Genomic DNA, 18,937 nt, shown 5'->3' with positions numbered 1-18,937 from the left:
ACCATGTAAGAAATCATGATAAGCAGCTCTGTGTGGGAGAGCGCCTGTGGGCTTCTGGAACCATCTCTTCATTCCTCACGCTGAGAATGTCTAGTGGGGTTCAGAGTCCACATCTAACCCTTGTTGACTTTGCATCCTTAGGAAAATCATTTCAATTTGCTTCAGTTTCCTCATAACTAAATGGGGTTTGAATTTAATCTCCTTCATAAGAGTATTTGAGAATTATTACAAAGTGCTTAGAACAGCTTTAGGCAAAAGCCAGATGTGGTACATGCCCATAATCCCAGTACTTGGGAGGCTGAAACAGGAGAATCAAAGATTGAAGGCCAACCTCAGAAATGTAATGAGACTCTCAGCAACCTAGGTGTTTACAAATAAAATAGGACTGTGGAGGTAGAATGCCTGTGGACTCAAGTACCAATACCACATTAACAAACAAACAAACAAACAAACAAACAAAGAATAGTGCCAGGGGCACAGTAAAATAACCAAAAAATGTTTCTCATTATCATTCTTTCAATAATCATTAAATTTAGAAATTAATGTATTTATGCCAGGCGTGGTGGCACATGCTTGCAATCCCAGTATTTTGGAGGCTGAGACAGGAGGATCAGAAGGATTTGAAGCCAGTCTCAGTTACTTAGTGAAACTCTCAGCACCTTAATGAGACCCTGCTTCCAAATAAAAATATAAAATAGGTCTGGGAGTATAGCCCTGGTTTCCATTCCCAGTACCACACACACACACACACACACAAACAAAAAATTAATGTACTTACTAAACAAACATATAAGTATATCCAATACAATATAAATGTTGTAGAAAACATGATTTAAAAGTTGTCTAATTCTTCCACTCTTTCTCCAATTTTTTTCTTTATTTTTTGAAAGTGCTGGGACTGAACCCAGGGTCTGACACATGCTAGGCAAACACACTAGAGATGAGCCATATATGTTTTTAAACATATATAAGTATAAACAAATATAGTTTGTACATCACGGTGACCATATTAGTTCTGCTTCATATTTTTCATCTCAGTGTAGTCATTTGTAGCTCTGCTTCTCACTCTTTCCTTAGATGATAAGTTACATGGTCACCCTATTCATACGATATATACTATATGGAATCTTTCTTATATTTTATTTACTATCAAATGATGGCTACTTTTCAATACATTTGATGTGATTCTAAAATATTAAGTGTAACCAAGTTCTCTTCAGTACATAGTTGAACTATATTTAACCAACTACATCTTAAAACACACACAAGAAACATCGGAGAAAAGAGAATTAATGGAAGTTATATATATTGATCGTTTAAAATGAAATGTTGTCACGGTGCTTCTCTATTTGCAGAGAAAAATCCACAGAAAGGAACATATAGATGTAGTTATATGGTAAATTATAAAGATATTTTTGAAATCAATGAGGAAATGTCAGATTATTAAAATTCTGTCAGAAGAATTACTTTAACTCTATTTTTAGAAATACTGAGTGTAATCTCAAATACACACAAATTTCAGATGGATTCTGTGTATGCATACTCAAATATATAGGACAAAAATAAAGTTTGCACACAATAAAATTGAATCATTAATTAAATGTTTAATTCATTTTATGGTGAGAAAAGACCAAGTATTAAGACATGATTACTTTTTTAAGTATAGAAAACTAAATTCAAAAACATTCTACCATTGAGCTATATCCTCAACCCTTTTTATTTTTTATTTTAAGAGAGTCTTCCTAAGTTGGCCAGGATGGTCTTGAATTTTCAATCCTCCTACCTCAGCCTCCTGAGTTGTGGAGATTACAGGGGTGCACCAACTTGTTCAGCTACAGTTTTTTAAAATAAATGATAGAGCCGGGCATGGTGACGCACACTTGTAATCCCCGCGCTTGGGAGGCAGAGACAGGAGGATCACGCAGGTTCGAAGCCAGCCATGTGCGCTGGCTTAGGAGACGCTGTTTCCAAATAAAAATGTAAAAATAGGTTTGGGAGTGTAGCCCAGAAGTAGAAGGGCTTCCAGGAACCCCAATACCACCAAAAAAATTTTTAAAAATAAATAAATAAAATAAAATAAATGATAGAGAGGAGATTCCTTAGAAAACTGGGAATGGATCCACCATATGATCTGGCTATACCACTTTTGGGTATCTCTCCAAAGGGGTTGAAATCAGAGAACTACAGTAACATATGCATTCCCATGTTCATAGCAGCACAATTCGTAATAGTCAAAATATGGAACCAACCTAAGTCTCCATCAACAGATGAATGGATTGCAAAATTATGGGAAATATACACAATAGAATTCTACTCAGAAATAAAGAAGAACAAAATTGTGTCATTTGCAAGAAGATAAAAAGACCTGGAGAACATTATGTGAAATGAGATCAGCCAAGTACAGAAAGAAAAGGAACATATCTTTTCTCTAATATGCCCAAACTAGGGAGTATTAGATATACCAGAGGTACTCCAAATAAGGGGAGGGGAAACCTCGACAAAGCTAGAAAGGAAGGGTAGGAGAGAAAGAAGGCTGAAGTTGATTAACTTGAGGAGCTACATTCAAATAGGTGTATATGCCAGGCATTGTGGTGCATTCTTGTAATCCCTGCACTTGGGAGGTGGAAACAGGAGGATCTCGCAGGTTCAAAGCCAGCCTAGCTGGCTTAAGAGATCCTGTTTTCCAAATAAAAATATAAAATAGGTCTTGGAGTATAGCCCGGAGATAGAAGGGTTTCCAGGAAACCCAGTACCACCAACATATATATATATATATTCACATATATATATTCACATATATATTCACATATATATATTCACATATATACATATATTCATATATATATATATATATATATATATATATATATATGAATATAGCATGGTCAACCTGGACACTCACTGTTGGGAGGGGGGAAAATAAAGCAGGGGAGGAGGGCACCAAGCACTGTGTGAATGTATGCCATTTTCAGTATGATCCACATAAAAATAAAAAAAAAAGAATAAAAAGAAATCAAAGGGCATACTCAAAGAATAATTTAAAATATAAATAAATAAGTAAATATATGATAGGTTTGATTTCATTGCTAAAAAGAAAAACTCTGGCTGGGCGTGGTGGCACACGCTTGTAATCCCTGAGCTTGGGAGGCAGAGAGAGGAGGATCAAGCAGGTTCAAAGCCAGCCACCACGCTGGCTTAAGAAACCCTGTTTCCAAATAAAAATATAAAAAATAGGTCTGGGAGTATAGCCCAGAGGTAGAAGGGCTTCCAGGAACCCCAGTACCACCAAAAAGAAAAAGAAAAAAAGAAAAAGAAAAACTTTTATATGCTTCAAGAATCATAAATAATAAAAGAAATATAAGAAATTTTAAAGCAAATATTATGGGAAATAGTTTATTTTTATTCTAGTAAGTTGTCTTTAGTTCAAAAAGTAGAGCTCTTGCCAGGTGTGTTGGTGCATGCTTGTAATCCCCGCGCTTGGGAGGCGAAGACAGGAGGATGGCGCTGGTTCGAAGCCAGCCTTGCTGGCTTAAGAGACCTTGTTTCCAATTAAAAAATATAAAATGAGTCTGAGAGTGTAGCCCAGAGGTAGGAGGGTTTCCAGGAACCCCAGTAACACCAAATAAATAAATAAATAAATAAATATAAATAAAAATAGAGCTCTTGAAAGTAGGCAAATAAAAAAGTTCACAAAAGTATAAATAAAGCAAACCAATGTGCACATGAAGAAAGTATTCAGTATTTCTGATATCAAAATAATGCAATTTAAATAATAGGTGAGCCAGGCTTGTGGCGTATGCTTGTAATCCCCGTGCTTGGGAGGCGGAGACAGGATTGCGCAGGTTCAAAGCCAGCCTCTCTGGTTTAAGAGACTCTGTTCCCAAATAAAAATATAAAAAATAGGTGTCTGGGAGTGTAGCCCGGAGGTAGAAGGGTTTCCAGGAACCCCAGTACCACAATAAATAAATAAATAAATAAATAAATAAATAAATAAATAAACTAACATAGGTGAGATATAATTTTCCCTTATAATATTTGCAACTGAAACAACACTATCTAGTACCAATAATTGTTTTTTTTAAAAAGTGAAACCTCCTTTCCTACACTATCTCATAGAAATGTAAATTGATTGAAAGTTTTTGGAGGAACAGTTATCAAAATCTATCAGAAGTCTCTGAATTTATTTAAAATAAATCATTGGGACCTGAAGGCAGAGAGATTTATACATAATGCTTGCCAATCACCATTAATCATGCAAACCTGGAAATCTACTAAATGGCCCACTGAGGATGATTGGCTAAATAATTTATACTACATCCTTATAATAGCACATCCTTTAAAGTAATAGTTTAAAAATGTTAAGACTGCACGATGCTATGCAAAAATGTGCAGAAAAATGGTGACAAAACATGTATATAATGATCTCAATTTTGCAGGACAAATGAGTGCATTGTGAAACAAGATGTGAGCATTTACTTTCTCTAACCATGGATTTGATTAAGGTGTCAATACAATGGATAATAGATAACCAAGTGTGAGACAAATGGTCATGTGCAGAATTTACAGAGGAAATAACCAAACATGCTGGATTCATTCCATAACACTTGATCTTCCTGGCTGACTTCGAAAATTCAAGAAAGACAGGAAAGATGGAGAGAGCTTTGGACCTGGGAGTAGGCAGAGGCGACACCTGAATGGTTCCTGGGATAACACTGCTGGCAGATACTGGGGCCACCTGTGCATGAGAACTGAGAACTAGCTGGGAGGTATCTCCTGCCCACTCTCTTCCCTTGAGAAGCAGAGGTTAGTAAGCCAAGGGACAGCTGAGCCAGAGCACTCAAGGAAGCAGGGACAGATGTGCTGCACCCTGACCTCCCACGAGTCCTGCTTCCCATGTTTTGGTTCAAACCAAATACTTATATATTCCACAAAAAGTAGAAAATAATTAAAAGGATGTTCACTAATTAATTGTTAGTATTTATTTCAGAATTATGTATTCATGAGAAATTTCTTGTTTTTTGAAAATGAAAGTATTTTCCTATTATTCCTCTTATTGTGTTTCTTACAAAAATTGGTGTGTTTCTGCATGTCTGATGCATACATTTTGGTATTTCATACAATTGAAATGGGTTGACCTGAAGAAATTAACAATCAAATATATGAAAATGCCTTAGAACTGATAAAATGGATGGATTTTATATGACTGATGAAGACAAGGTGAAAATCAAATAATTCTGTTACCCCTTCTCATTTGATGCTGTAAGAATTATAACAAGAGTGAGAGTTTTATAAATAAATCCATCCTGGAAAAACATGTTTTTATGGCTACTAGAGGGCAGCATAATATAGGAGTCTTAGACATTTCTAAATGACTCTATTCTAAAAAGCACCCTTCTCTCCTCAGTACTAATTAATATACCAGGGGCAAGTGGTAATTAGTTTATGCTTTACACCCTCAAAAACCTGACTTTTTCTCTGTTTGTTAATACAAATTTAATTTCTGTATTTTTCTTGGTGGTACTAGGGATGGAACCCAGGAGCATTCTACCTCTGAGCTACACCCCCAGCCCTATATTTTACTCTTTATTTTTCAAACAGGGTCTCACTGAGTTGCAAAGGGCCTCACTAAGTAGCTGAGGCTGTCTGTAAACCGCCACCCTCCAATCTCAGCCTCCCAAATGCTAGGATTACAAGTGTGTGCCACCACGTCTGGTTCTGAAAATTTCTGTGACCATACTGTGCATCTGCATAGAAAGCACTTCATGCTCTACCATTCATACTTAGAGAGTGTGTAGCCTGTGCCACAGTATACACCCACATCCCCCTACATGAAAAGCTCATTGTTATCCTTCCTCCTACCTTCTCTGAGCTCTCACACTCCATTTCATGTGGATTTTTATTGCTTTTCCATATTGACATTATTTCCTAAAACTGTGACTTCTCTGTGTGTCTGTTTTTGTACTTTTTTGTACTTTTTTCTCTCCTCTATAAAGCTGCAAATACTTGAGGCCAAGTAACATGTCTCACATTTTTTTAATCTCTGGCAGCACCTGTTTCAGGGCCTTGGACACTGTGTAGTAACAGGTGACATTTAAAATAAGAGAAACAGTCATGACGGTGCTAGATACCACAGACTGAGCACTCACCTCCTGCAGTACAGCATGCCCTGACTGGATTATTTTACTTAATCCTAGCAGTAGCTCTGTATGTTACAGACTATTCATATCTTAACTCATAAATAATTCTGATCCCCAGGGTATTGTTCTACAGATAAAGAAATTGAGGCCCTATTATACTGTGATTTGCCCAAGACCATGATACAAAGAATAGGTTCTAAATCACAAGATCAGAACCAAGAAGCCCTGATTCCCAATTCTGAGCACTTTTTATTATACCTTTCTCTCTAACTGCTGACACATAGAATTCATTCTTCTGTATATTACATACAACTGAGGAGTTGCCCTTTTCAGATCACAGGTCTTTTGGGAGAACACTTCCTGTTCGTACTCTTCAGGGAAACCTGCTATGTGTACAGAGCAAATGCCTGCCTAGCCTCCCTGTTCTCACAGTGGCTCTTCCAGCCTGCTTTCAGATTTTATTCTCCCTCACTGTGCCCCATGTGACCAAGCCCCACTCCTCTTCCATGAGACTGATGGCTTAGACACCAGGTGTATTTTCTTGTCCTTGAGAAAGGAGATGGTGCTCTGACTTGATGAGGTACCTCTGCAGACTACATCGAAGTGGGGCCCTGTTAACTGCTTCATGATTCTGCCTGTTCTTACATAGACCAATGGGCTATGGCAGACTTAGTTTTGGACCCCGTAAGTGATTATTCCTAGGAAACTGAGGGATGTAAGCCCATTTAGGGATGCCAATGGAAAGTCTAACCCAATATTATCCTGTTCACTGGTATTGCTCTGAACTGTAGCCCAACCAGGCTCTTGACATTTTCTAGGTTGTTCTAATAGAACCTAGGCTCTGAGATCTAAATAAATCCCAAGTTGAATGTATACTGAACATGTGGACTAATGCTGGAAGGGGTCCTCCATCCTTCCATGGAGATTAGATGGTGTTGAGGGTCTAAGCATGTCAGCCGCATGGCGAAGTTTGGACCTACAGATTTTTTACCTGCTGCTGCAATGGGTCTTGGATACTGAGGGGGAGAGGAAGACACAGAGAGGTCTAGTTCTTTGATTCTGTCTAGCTCTGCTGCCGGGCTGAGGATGATATCTGAGATGGGCAAGCATATATGATGAGGAAGAAGAACAGGGCAGAAGTCTGTCTATAAGCTGATTAGCAATTATGGGGAGCAGCAATTAAAAAAGAAATGGTCAAGAAGGTGGAGGGCTTCAGAGATGTGGTGACTGCTTATTGTGGGCAGGGTAGGCAGTAAGAGGCAGGGTACAGAGGTTAGCTGGTACTGGCTTGTCCACAAAGGGTCACGTCTTCTTGACCCCAACAAGAGTCCCCACCATTCACATGAATCCCTTCTTCCTATTCAACCTTGAGATCTGAGATCTGAATGTGACTTGCAATGCACTGAGACCATCACTAGATTTGATGAACCTGACAGTTACATGCATTAGGTTGTTTTCCAATTGCTGACTTCTACCACATTGTAATTTTGAGTCTTATCTATCTGTATATGTTTTTTTTCCAGGACGGAGTTATCATAGAAGTTTTTTGAGAGGATATAGAGGGAGTTATTTGGGGGAATAGCACATCCTAGGACCCAACTAGGGATCACGGTAAAGACACTTGCCACAGCAGCCATGGAGGCTCTCACAGGGAAATCTTTCCATCCTTTCTCCAAAATACATGAAACAAAAGGTTTTATTTTATTTTAAAATAACATCAGAGGTGCATGTTTCTGACCAACTATTGCCTGGGGAGAAAAAAAGAGCAAAGGCTTCTATCCCTTGATATTGGGATTTCAGTAAATAGAAGCATGGATTGAACAAACAGAGAGAGAGAGAGGAAAGGAAGAAGGAGAGATGGAAGAAAGAAAAGGGGACCGATGAGAAAAAACTCCAGGGAGGGTACTGGAGGGAAGATTATTTCCTGAGCATAAAGTCATTCCAAAGATATCATGAGCAGCAAATTAAACAATCCTTCAGCAAGAATTTTGACAAGGAAATTTCATTAGGGGTTTAAATCTCTATGGAAGCTCAAGTTGCTGTGTTAAGATATGAAAATTGTGCAAATATTGTTCCTTAGAATGATGTTTGCCGCAGGTCATTGAGTTTCAGTCAATGAAATTTAGAGTGATAAATGTCCTGTTGGAAATAGCTAGAGGAGGAAGGTTCCAGGAGAGGGAGGAAGAAGCCCTGCAGTGAGGCACTCAGGCCTTAGAGTTACTGGGAAGGGAGGTGAGGTTCCAGCATTAAGTAGCAGTGTGACCTTGAGCATGTTGACTTAGCGTCTCTGAGGCCTAATATCCTCATCTATAAAATGTGGGCAATTTCCAGTACACTCCTTGCTTGCCTGTGATTGTTAAGATTTAATGAAATAACCCAGGCAAAGCCCTTTGGCACAGTACCTGGCACAGGTAATAGCTGCAAATGATGAGAATAAGGAAAGAAGGCTAACATTTACTTGGCATTGACTCTTTGTCAACCCTGTGACAGATGGTCAGAGTGACTATTATTACCACTGCCTGAAGCTTGGGAGCCCAATAAATCTCCCAAGGTCACAAAGGGGTGAAAGCTACACCAAATTCATCCCTGTGTCTCTGTATCCACATGTTATTTTCCTTCACCAAGCTGCAGGGTCCTTAGAGTCTAGATCCGTTTTACACACTTTGTATTGCCAGAATCTTAGGGATTAGTAGCTGCTCAGAAAGTATTAGTGAATGAATCAATGATTACATTAATATATAAATGTATCCATGGATTAATGGAAAATATAATGCTTTTTACATTTAGACTGTGTTTCTGGGGAATTGTCCATGGATTCTTAATGCTTGTTTTTTTCTACTTCAAGGAATCCTGCATTTTTATTTACGTGCTGATATATTCTTTCAAAGAAAAGAGGAATCAGGGAAAAATACGTTTGTATAATTCTACAAACCAAATACTAAAAGTCCCCTTTGAGTATCTTAGTATATTTCTTTTTCACTTTTGGGTCAAAGGATGTTCCTTTTGCAGTCTTATAGAAAAATAATTTTCTATTTCATGGTTTCATTTAGTAAAATATTTCACACAGCTATCATTTAGTGAAATGAAACTTCTAGACCAAGCAAGATATTTTATATTTTATTTCAAGATAATTCTGTTATTCATTTAGATTATTTCCATGTTTTTAAGAATTGCCTTGATGCACTAAAATTTTATGCACATAAGACTCAGGTTTTAAAGATAGTGACTATGGTTCTGGGACCATCATTCTTTGAGGAGCACAGGATCCGTAGGGTGGCTCTCACTCTCCACATTTACAACGATGAACTCTAATATTCAACTGGGCAGCGATATTTGATTAGATTATTTTAAGAGGTCATTTTACCTGCACTGTATCACTAGAAAGACTTTATCTAGTATTTTGTACTCAGTAGACATTTCACAGCCATATAAGGATAGAAAAGGAAGAAATTAGTGAAGTAACAAAGAAATAAAGAAAGGGAGAAATTGGAAAGGGAGAGGAAGAAATAATAATGAAGAAAAGTGAAAAAGGAAAGAAAAAAGGTAAAGGGAAGAGAATGGAATACAAATAAGGAGACTAAGTGCATTAGGGAAACACTCTAAAAAAAAGTCGAAGAAAGGAAAAATCATCAAACTTATTCTTATACACAAACTTCCTAATATCTCAAATATGTATCTCTAACCAGAACCATAAATAGCTTTTCAGACACCACCTGTTTTCATCAGCATTTTCTCAGCCATAGCCTAAAGACCTGACCATGAAACTTAGAGAAAAGAAGATTTATTTTCTTAGGGTTTGGGGCTCAGTCCATGTGAGGCTGAAGACCACAGATCTTAGAGAATGGCAGTGGGAGACAGAGGGAGGGCACAAGGGCTGCACTCCTCACATATGGAAGACAACAGCAACAACTGAGGGAGGAGGAACCATTTATATAATCCCAAGGCTACATCCTCAGGGACCCACCCAGCCACACCTTATAGGCCTGGCTTACCTCCCAGGTAAATCCACAGATTTAACCACTGCTGTGATGACAACCCTCATGATTCAGTTACATCAGCTGAAAATGTTAATAAATGAGCCCTTTATGGGAAATATATATATATATATATATATATATGTAGTCACCATTTTAACAAGCAGGCAGAACAGCAAGATAAAGATAAACAAGTTGCACAGACTCTAATAATATCATCCTCTCTGACAATTCCTGGACCACAGTGCCTCACATTTCTAGATTCATGAGTCTATTGGTTGCTGGATTTTCTGCAACCTCCACTCTTCTCTAGGAGAGCTAAATTCGCAAATAAAAGAGTAGTTGATTGCTGGGGTGGTGGTATTTGGGAGGTTGAGATAGGAGGATCTTAGGTTAGCTGCCAGCTTTAATAACTTAGTGAGGCCATCTGCAACTTAGTGAGACCCTGCTTCAAAATAAGAGAATAAAATAGGTCAGGAGATATAACTCAGAGGTAGAATGCCCCTGGGTTCTACCTCTAGTATCACCAAAAAACAAAACAAAACAAAAAAAGACTAGTTGATTACTCCCTACTAGGTTGTCCTTCCTAGATAAAACATATATCTTAACAAAACTTTTTTAGCTTAAACAACTTAGCACTTGACAGGAAATGTGGCTAGAAATTGAGGGTAAATATAAATTCATACTTTGAAAAGATGGTGAAAGATGGCTATACAAATTACTATGAGGCATAATCCATTCTAACTGTCAAGGCATCCTCTTGTCTGTACTCAATATGAGATATTTTGCTAACATCTGTGTTACACATGTTCAATATTCAGAAAACTATAACACTGCATTTGGGATTTTGGAACCTCTGCCATTATCCACACAGACCTAAATTGCCAGTTCAATAAAAATCCCCTTTTCTTAGCAGTGATTGGATTGTGGCAACCACTAAAGGAGCAGAAAACTATTTACAGATCATATAAGCATTTCACACTTAACTGCAACTGGGCACTTAAGTATATAAAGTTACTTCTGAGTTCTTACACAAACAGAAACTAAGGACTAGTAAAATTTCATAGTGCCAAGTTATCTTGTTTCCTTGAATTAACAAAAAACTAATTTGCCTTTAAAACAGGAATCACTGATAAGGCAAAAAGTACCACACAGAACAGGGTTTTCAAAGTGTGTTTGAAAACTGTTTGCTTGTTTGTTTTTATTTGTTTATGATACCAGGTATTGGACTAAAGGACATTCTACCTTCTAGCTATACCCCTAGCCCTATTTATTTATGTGTTTATATATTTACTTTGAAACAAGGTCTCACTAGTTTGCTGAGATTTTTGCTATGTCCTGAGGTTGTCATCAAAGCTACAATCCTTCTGTTTCAGCCTCCTAAGGTATTGGGATTATAGGTGTGCTCCACCAGACCCAGCTTGAAAATTTTGTTTGCAATTTTGACATATATTTTCTTATTTCAGTGAGGCAAAACTTGACAGCTTTAATATCATCACAAATTACAAAAGTGTGAGAAGCAAGATGATAGAATACTCTTCAGGGCATTCTTCTACATAAATAATAAGCTCTTTTATTTTCCCTCTTACTTTTGTCATGGGTGATGCTGGGGGGACCCTGAGAGCTGAGGCAGGAGGGTGTGTAGAGCAGACTCAGACCAAGTTAGCACGGAAAATGCTTTGAATAGTAATGCCCCTCGCCACCTCTGTCCTTGGCAGTTTTTAGATACATATGAGTGAAATACAACCTTTCAAGAGTTAACAGCCTTCGCTCAGAGGAAGGGCCACCTGCATTAGAGAGAAGAAAAATGCTTGACCTACTTGGATCCGATAAGATGGAGTCAGTTTTCGGCAGAAATTGATCACAACGGACTCCTTGGTAGCCTTCTTTGCACCTGAAGAAAGGGGATAAATAACAAACAAATGCATGTGCTTGTGAAAGATTCATTTCAAGTAGAAAAATAGCCACCAATTACATAAATGTGTGAACGGGTATATTCATGCTTTTGTATTATTTGATACAGTTGGTTTCTGACACCACCAGGAAAATTCTATAAATTTATTTCTGTGCAAAAAAGAAAAGGAAAAAGCACTGCTTTGCTCTTATAGTTACATATGCAATATCTAAGAAACAAATTAAATAGCATTTTAAGATGTCCCTCTCATCAATCTGAATAATGGCTATCCTCATATTAAAATTCTTTTATGCAACACACTTGGTCTCTAAAATGTATTAGAAACATTATATTGCAAGTACTATTTTTCTTGTAAAAAACATTTTCCGGCATTACATCAATTAAACATTTTGGCTAGTACTTCTTTAAATTTTCTAATGCTTTGTTAGTTTGCTCACTTGCAAATTTCACTTTTTAAAATTTATTTCTTAGCTCTTCTGCCTATCCAGGTCACTTAAGGGCTTTGCCAGAAATGTCAGCATTTCATCTGGCAAAATCTGAGAGGCATCTCTAAGCTCACATTCTCTCCATATTTTCCGTCTCCTCTCCTCTCCTCTCCTCTCCTCTCCTCTCCTCTCCTCTCCTCTCCTCTCCTCTCCTCTCCTTTCCTCTCCTCTCCTCTCCTCTCCTCCCTTCTCCCTCCCTCCCTCCCTCCCTCCCTCCCTCTCTCTCTCTCTCTCTCCCTCCCTCCCTCCCTCCCTCCCTCCCTCGCAAAGTGGTTGTGTTCTGCCTGGCATTGTACAAGCCGACTATCCTGAGGCAGGCACAATTTGGAGGTTAGGAATTTGCCTGGAAGCACAGTCAATGAGGCATGTCCTTAGCCCCGCCAGTCCTCCACAGCTCGCTCAATCAAGGCTGCTTGGCCTTCTCTGACAGAAGCTCGTCAGCTGGCAATTCAAGGAACAAACACAGCCCTGCAGCCTGCTTCGGAACAGTCGCTCTAAGTGGGAAGGTGGCATTTACTGGTGTGCGTGGAGCTTAATCTGTCATGCTTGAGTTAAGCAGGGAAGCACCCATTGCTGCCTGTGGATGAATCTGTCCTACTTACAGAGGGAAATTGTGCTGCTGGCAGAAAAATCAGATTTAAAAAATACAATCCTCTGGTTGTTAGAAATCTATGAAATTGACACACACACAAAATTTCAGAGAGACCGTTGCATTAGAGAATGCCATGGGTTCTTTTCTTAGAATATGCTTTGTTTTCGGAATGTAATAAACTATTAGACAAGGTTTATTGCAACTGTGGCAGCAATATTGAAAGTCACCTAGGCAATTTTTCTCCCTTTCATTGTGAGCCAAATTGGAATTCAGGTATTCGGGTAGGCTCTCTCCACCACCTTTTTAAGCCTGGCACTCTGATGTATATTTGGCAATTTTCCTAGTAGGCTGAAAACAAAGACTTGTGATGTATGGCTATCTCAGAAACCTCACATTATTGGGAAGAAAAAAAAAAACTATGTCTGCAGACATATATTTTCATAACCTCTTAAATTTTTTTATTTATTGCTCTTGAAATAAAGCTGGAACATTGCCAGTTTTAGAATGGTAAAAAGTCAGAAAATACTTAGGACTGAAATATATTTGAGATAAAGAAAATGAAATTCTGCCTTCAGAAAACTGCCCTAATGTTGTTACCTTGTCCGTACTCAGAAGAACCTGCTCCACAGAACCTTCATTTTTATTTTCCTGTGATTTTGAGTTACGTCCCGGATATGTCTATTATACCCATCCACTTTCTAGGGATCTTCTTTCTAGCAAATGTAGGAGACTTTAAGGATCCTTTACGCTTTGTATTTTTATTTAATATAAAAATGGTATCCTAGAGGGATGGTGGCTTTTACGGTGAAGTACTCTTTTTATTTTCTTTTGCTTTTTAAGGATTCATTGTTATTTAAACTGCATTACCCCATTTGTGCATAGAAAAGAAAATAAGAAAAGAGGTTTGAAACTTTTCCAATCTTAAACTCATTTGCCCTGAGTAAGAGGCCTGAAAAGTGTTCAGGACTCTTGCAGTTTCAGAAAAATTGCTCTGTGAGAACTTTGGTGTTGTCTTCATACCATGGGGACATAGACAATAAGGTGCAATGATGTCGCTGCAGCCCCACCCAGCCCAGGAAGCCCACCAAGAGCTGTGCTGCCAGAACACAGCAAACCCTGCTCCTCCTTGAAGGAAGCAGGAGTCATTGTTAATTGGTGCCGGGTTTGAAGAATAACATGTTAAAATTCCCATTTAAAAATCACACATATATCACCTTGATATGTTCAGACTCATCCAAATGTGAAGATGGAATGTGCTAGCAGCAATGCCGACGAAGCGGGTTGAATTTACAACAATATTAAAGAGAAGATGCAAAGGAGAAAGGAATCTTCAAATGCTCTCCCACTGCAGAGACAGAGTCGGTCAAACCTAAAGATGTAACAAGTACAGAGGTGGAGAAAAATAACTGCACTGACTGTTTTGTTTCTGTTAATCTGGGGTTGGTGAGAGTGTTTTTGTTTTTCTGTTTTGTTTTGTTTTTCTCTTTGAAAGATACAAGTATAAGAACAAAAGGAATTCATATCCTATGAAGATCTTTCCTCAGAGCTTGACAGAATTAATATGAATGAGAAGTATATGTCCAATCATTAGTGGAATTGCATATAATATATATAATATATAATATAATATATATATATATTATATATGTATGTATATATATATGCATATATATATTTTTTAAGCACAAATCTTTTCTGAATCAGGCTAATATTCTATTATTTTCCTACTCTTTGTTGCTTTCAAGGCTCCATGCAATCTATCCACTTCCTACTGTCTGAATTCCTTTATTCCTTAGGACCTTTGCTCCAAAGAAATAATTTTAAAAAAGATAAAAGCCACAAGACCCCTGCCTCTGTTTTACAGGTAAATTTTGATTCTCTGATGACTAGGGAGCCTGCTCAGGACAGGAAACACAGCCAAGGCTAACACAGTTGGGTAGAGAAAGTGAGAGAATTATAAGTCATGAAATAACCACAAAGAAACTCAGTTTGAGAATCGAGGCATTTAACTTTGAAAATAATTAGCCACAAGCTAGACATGGTGGTGCATGCCTACAATTTTAGTACTTCAAAAGCTGAGGCAGGTATATTTTCCAGCTTCAGCAACCTAGTGAGATTCTCAGCAACTTAGTGAGACCCTGTTTTAACATAAAAAATAAGAAGAGCTGGGGGTGTGGTATGGAGGTAGAATGCCCTGGGGTTCAATCCCCAGTACTAAGTACTAAAAACCAAATTAGCCTCAGATTTTACATGTTTATTTTATTCTGAGGGGAAGAATCTGACCCTTTGGGAAGCAGTAAATTCTTTTTTCTTTGTTTTGATTTTGTTTTTGTTTTTGGTACTAGAGATTGAACCCGGTGACATTCTACCTCTGAGCTATACCTCCAACCTATTTTATTTATTTATTATTTTGAGACAGCATCTCATTAAGTTGCTGAGAGTCTTCCTATGTTGCTGAGGCTGTCCTGGAGCTTGTGGTCCTCCTTTCTCAGCCTCCCAAGCACTGGAATTACAGGCATGGGCAACCATGCTCAGCTAGTCAGTTCTGAGTTATGTTGTTTTTATTTCCAAATGTAAAACTTGGCCATGAAGGGTATCATGCAGGTTACAATGTCCAAAGCAGAGAAGGACCAGAGAGAGGTTGTAGAGATAATTATAATAGGGTTCCCCCAAAATAAAAGAAACTGCCATAGCAATGGAGGACAAAGGTATGGGATGAGGGCTGGGGACTCTCTGAGACCAGATTAAGTATAGAAGATAATTATAATAGCCAAGATGAAGAAATGCAAAATGCATCCTCCTTTCTAAGGTTCGACACTTCTTTTGATCTGGTGTGGTAGAGCAGAAGCAGCAAATCTATCACTAGCCTTAATGTGAGAGACCCCAAACGAGACACTTTTAAAATGACCAGGTCAAGCAGGGCATGGTGGCGCATGCTTGTAATCCCTGGTTTTCATCTCCAATACCAGAAAAAAGAATGGCAATAGAATATCACATCAAAGATACTGACCTTAGGCTGAGCATGGAGACAGGAGGATCACTGTTTGCAGACAGTCTCAGCTACTTAGTGAGGCCCTACACACACACACATACACACACACACACACACACAGAAACTTTTATTTTTAGAAAAAATGTAGACTTTTTTTTATATTTGAGTAAAGTAAATACTTGGTCAGTAATGTGTAAGGTCTTCTGATTTTAAGGGAATCACTAATACTGATTTGAAAAAAAGAAGAATCCCCCAGGTATGTGTCCTATTTCCTGATCAGCCTCCTTAAAGCTCAATGCCATTCCTTAGTTGGGGCAAACAGATAGGTCATCAGGGGATTGAGTGTGATATTTTAAAGGCCCAGTGGTTTGAAGTACTATCTGGTTTTAAGTTATCTATCTACTATTTACTAGTTGCTTAGCCTTTGTGTGCCTATTCCTGTTCTGTAAGATAGAGATGATAATAGTAGCTACCTTTTAAAATTATAAGTAGAAATAAATAATATATTGCCAGTGGTTTATGGTAGGTATTCAATAAATATTAGTTTTCAATATTTTATATTTATTTATTTATTTATTTATTTATTTATTTATTTATTTATTTTGTGGTACTGGGGTTCCTGGAAGCCCTTTACCTCCAAGCTATACTCCCAGACCTATTTTATATTTTTTTATTTGGAAACAGGGTCTCTTAAGGCAGCAAGGCTGGCTCGGAACCAGCGAGATCCTCCTGTCTCCTCTTCCCAAGCACGGGGATTACCAGCATGTGCCACCACCACCACACCTGATGCAGTTTTCAATATTCTTTAAATTTCAATCATTATCCCAGTTTTTCAATTAAGGAAACAGTAAAGCAAAGTTAAGTATCCTGTTTATTTATTTATTTATTTGTGTACTGGGGATTAAACTCAGGGACATCCTATCTCTGAGATACATAACCAGCTCTTTTAAATTTTTTTTTAAAAAATTTTTGTACTGACTGAATTACCAGTACCATCAATTTTTTTTTTAAATTGAACTTAGGTCCATTTTACATCTGAGCTATATCCCTAATCTTTTTTTTTTTTTTTTTTTTTTTTTTGGTGGTACTGGGGATGGAACGCAGGGTCTTTTCTACCTCTGGGCTATACTCCCAGACCTATTTTATACTTTTTCTTGGAAACAAGGTCTCACTAAGTTGCTGACAGCCTCACTAAGTAGTCGAGGCTGGCTTCGAACCTGTGCAATCCTCCTGTTTCATCCTCCAATGTGCTGGGATATCAAGCGTGCACCACCATGCCTGGCTTAACCATTTTCATTTTGAAACAGAATACTGCTATATTTCTGAGGTTAGCCTTCAATCTGTGATCCTCTGTCCAAGTATGGGATGATAGGCATGCACTACCATGCCTGGCTCAAAGTTAACCATCTTACTTGAAGGTACACAGAAAGTATTTGACCTATAGGCAAAATCAAGAAGATTGACACTAAAACTTTTGTTTTACCTATAGCACCTTCTGATATTCTCCATGGAAATTCTCTAAATACATAAGATGCCATACACTCTATGCTTTTCCCAAGATAAAGTATTTGAAAATATTGTACAAATATGCACAGAAACCATGACATATGTAAGAAGATGGAAAGTCCTGAAGAGCATTATGTTAAGTGAGATCAGCCAAGCGCAGAAAGAAAAGGGACATATGTTTCCTCTAATATGCCCAAACTAGGGAGCATTAGGGATACCAGAGGGACTTCAGATAATGGAAGGGAAATCTCAGCAAAGTTTGAATGGAAACATAGGAGAGGAAGAAGGTTGAACTTGATTAATGAGGGTCTATATCCCAATATGTGTAAAACTATGAATATAGCATGGTTACCCCAGACAATCATTGTTGGGAGGGGGGAAAGGAAAATGGGGGTGGGGGAGAGGGCACCAAGTACAGTTTAAATGTATACCATTTATTTTCAATTAAAAATGTATAAAAATAAATAAAACCTTGTAGATAGAAAAATGAAACCATACCATATTTTAACAGCAGAAGATATAGATTTGTAAATGATTATTCAATCTTTAAATGTTCTTAAGCAAACATGTCACAAATACTTGCCACAGATCTAAAGACAAACTTCCTGAGCTTTAAACTGATAAAAAAAGGTACTTATCAACTATAGATGAGAAGAAGCTCTAGGAGAACTGGTAATAAAGAATGATAAGGCTTTCCTTTTTTATTGATAGATACAGAGTATATATGTATATGATCTATAGAAGGGTATTTCTATATGCAAATATGTATGCATTATGGAATGGCCAATAAAGCTAGTTAAAATATGCAACATCTCACATATTTGCAATTTATTTGTGATAAGGACATTTAGCAGATAGTCTCTTAGCACTTTTTAAATATATGATCACTGTTACAAACTACAGTTTATAGTATAGCATATCTTGGACTTATTACTACTGTGCATTATTGTACAAATTAGTATAGCTATTATGGGAAATAGTATGAAGGTTTGACAACAGAAAAAATAAAAAATATAACTATCAAATGATCCAGTAATTGGCTATATACTTCGGGCATATGTTCAAATAAAATGAAATCGGTAATTCAAATAAATCTGTGCTTTTCCACCTATATTGAGGTATAATTATTCCCCATGGCCAAGATATGGAAATAACCTAAGTTTCCATCAGTGTATACTTTAAATTAAAAAATAAATGAGTTATGGTCACAATGAAATACTCTTCAGCCAATAAAAGAAAAAGATCCTGTCATTTGCAGCAACATATATAAACCTGGAGTACATTTTGTTAACTGAAGCAAGTAGCGACAGAAAGAAAAATATTTTATGGCTTTGGT

At 37.5% G+C, this 18,937-nt stretch overlaps 1 protein-coding gene across 5 annotated transcripts in view; it reads right to left on the bottom strand.

Annotated features, from left to right (window-relative positions):
• NRG3 (neuregulin 3) overlaps positions 1-18,937 on the bottom strand; it is a gene marked incomplete at both ends in the record, with an annotated part of 1,125,058 nt that overhangs the window by 271,005 nt on the left and 835,116 nt on the right. For all 5 annotated transcript variants that reach the window (XM_080695350.1, XM_080695353.1, XM_080695351.1 and 2 more), the window contains one exon: positions 11,932-12,005. In XM_080695350.1, the coding sequence (XP_080551476.1) occupies positions 11,932-12,005 (74 nt within the window). The remainder of the gene's footprint in view (positions 1-11,931; positions 12,006-18,937) is intronic.

This window comes from Muscardinus avellanarius, assembly GCF_963383645.1.
Source record: "Muscardinus avellanarius genome assembly, chromosome: 4".
Taxonomy (NCBI): Eukaryota; Metazoa; Chordata; class Mammalia; order Rodentia; family Gliridae; genus Muscardinus; species Muscardinus avellanarius.
Note: the sequence above shows the minus strand (reverse complement) of the source record. Positions and strands in the feature narration are given on the sequence as shown.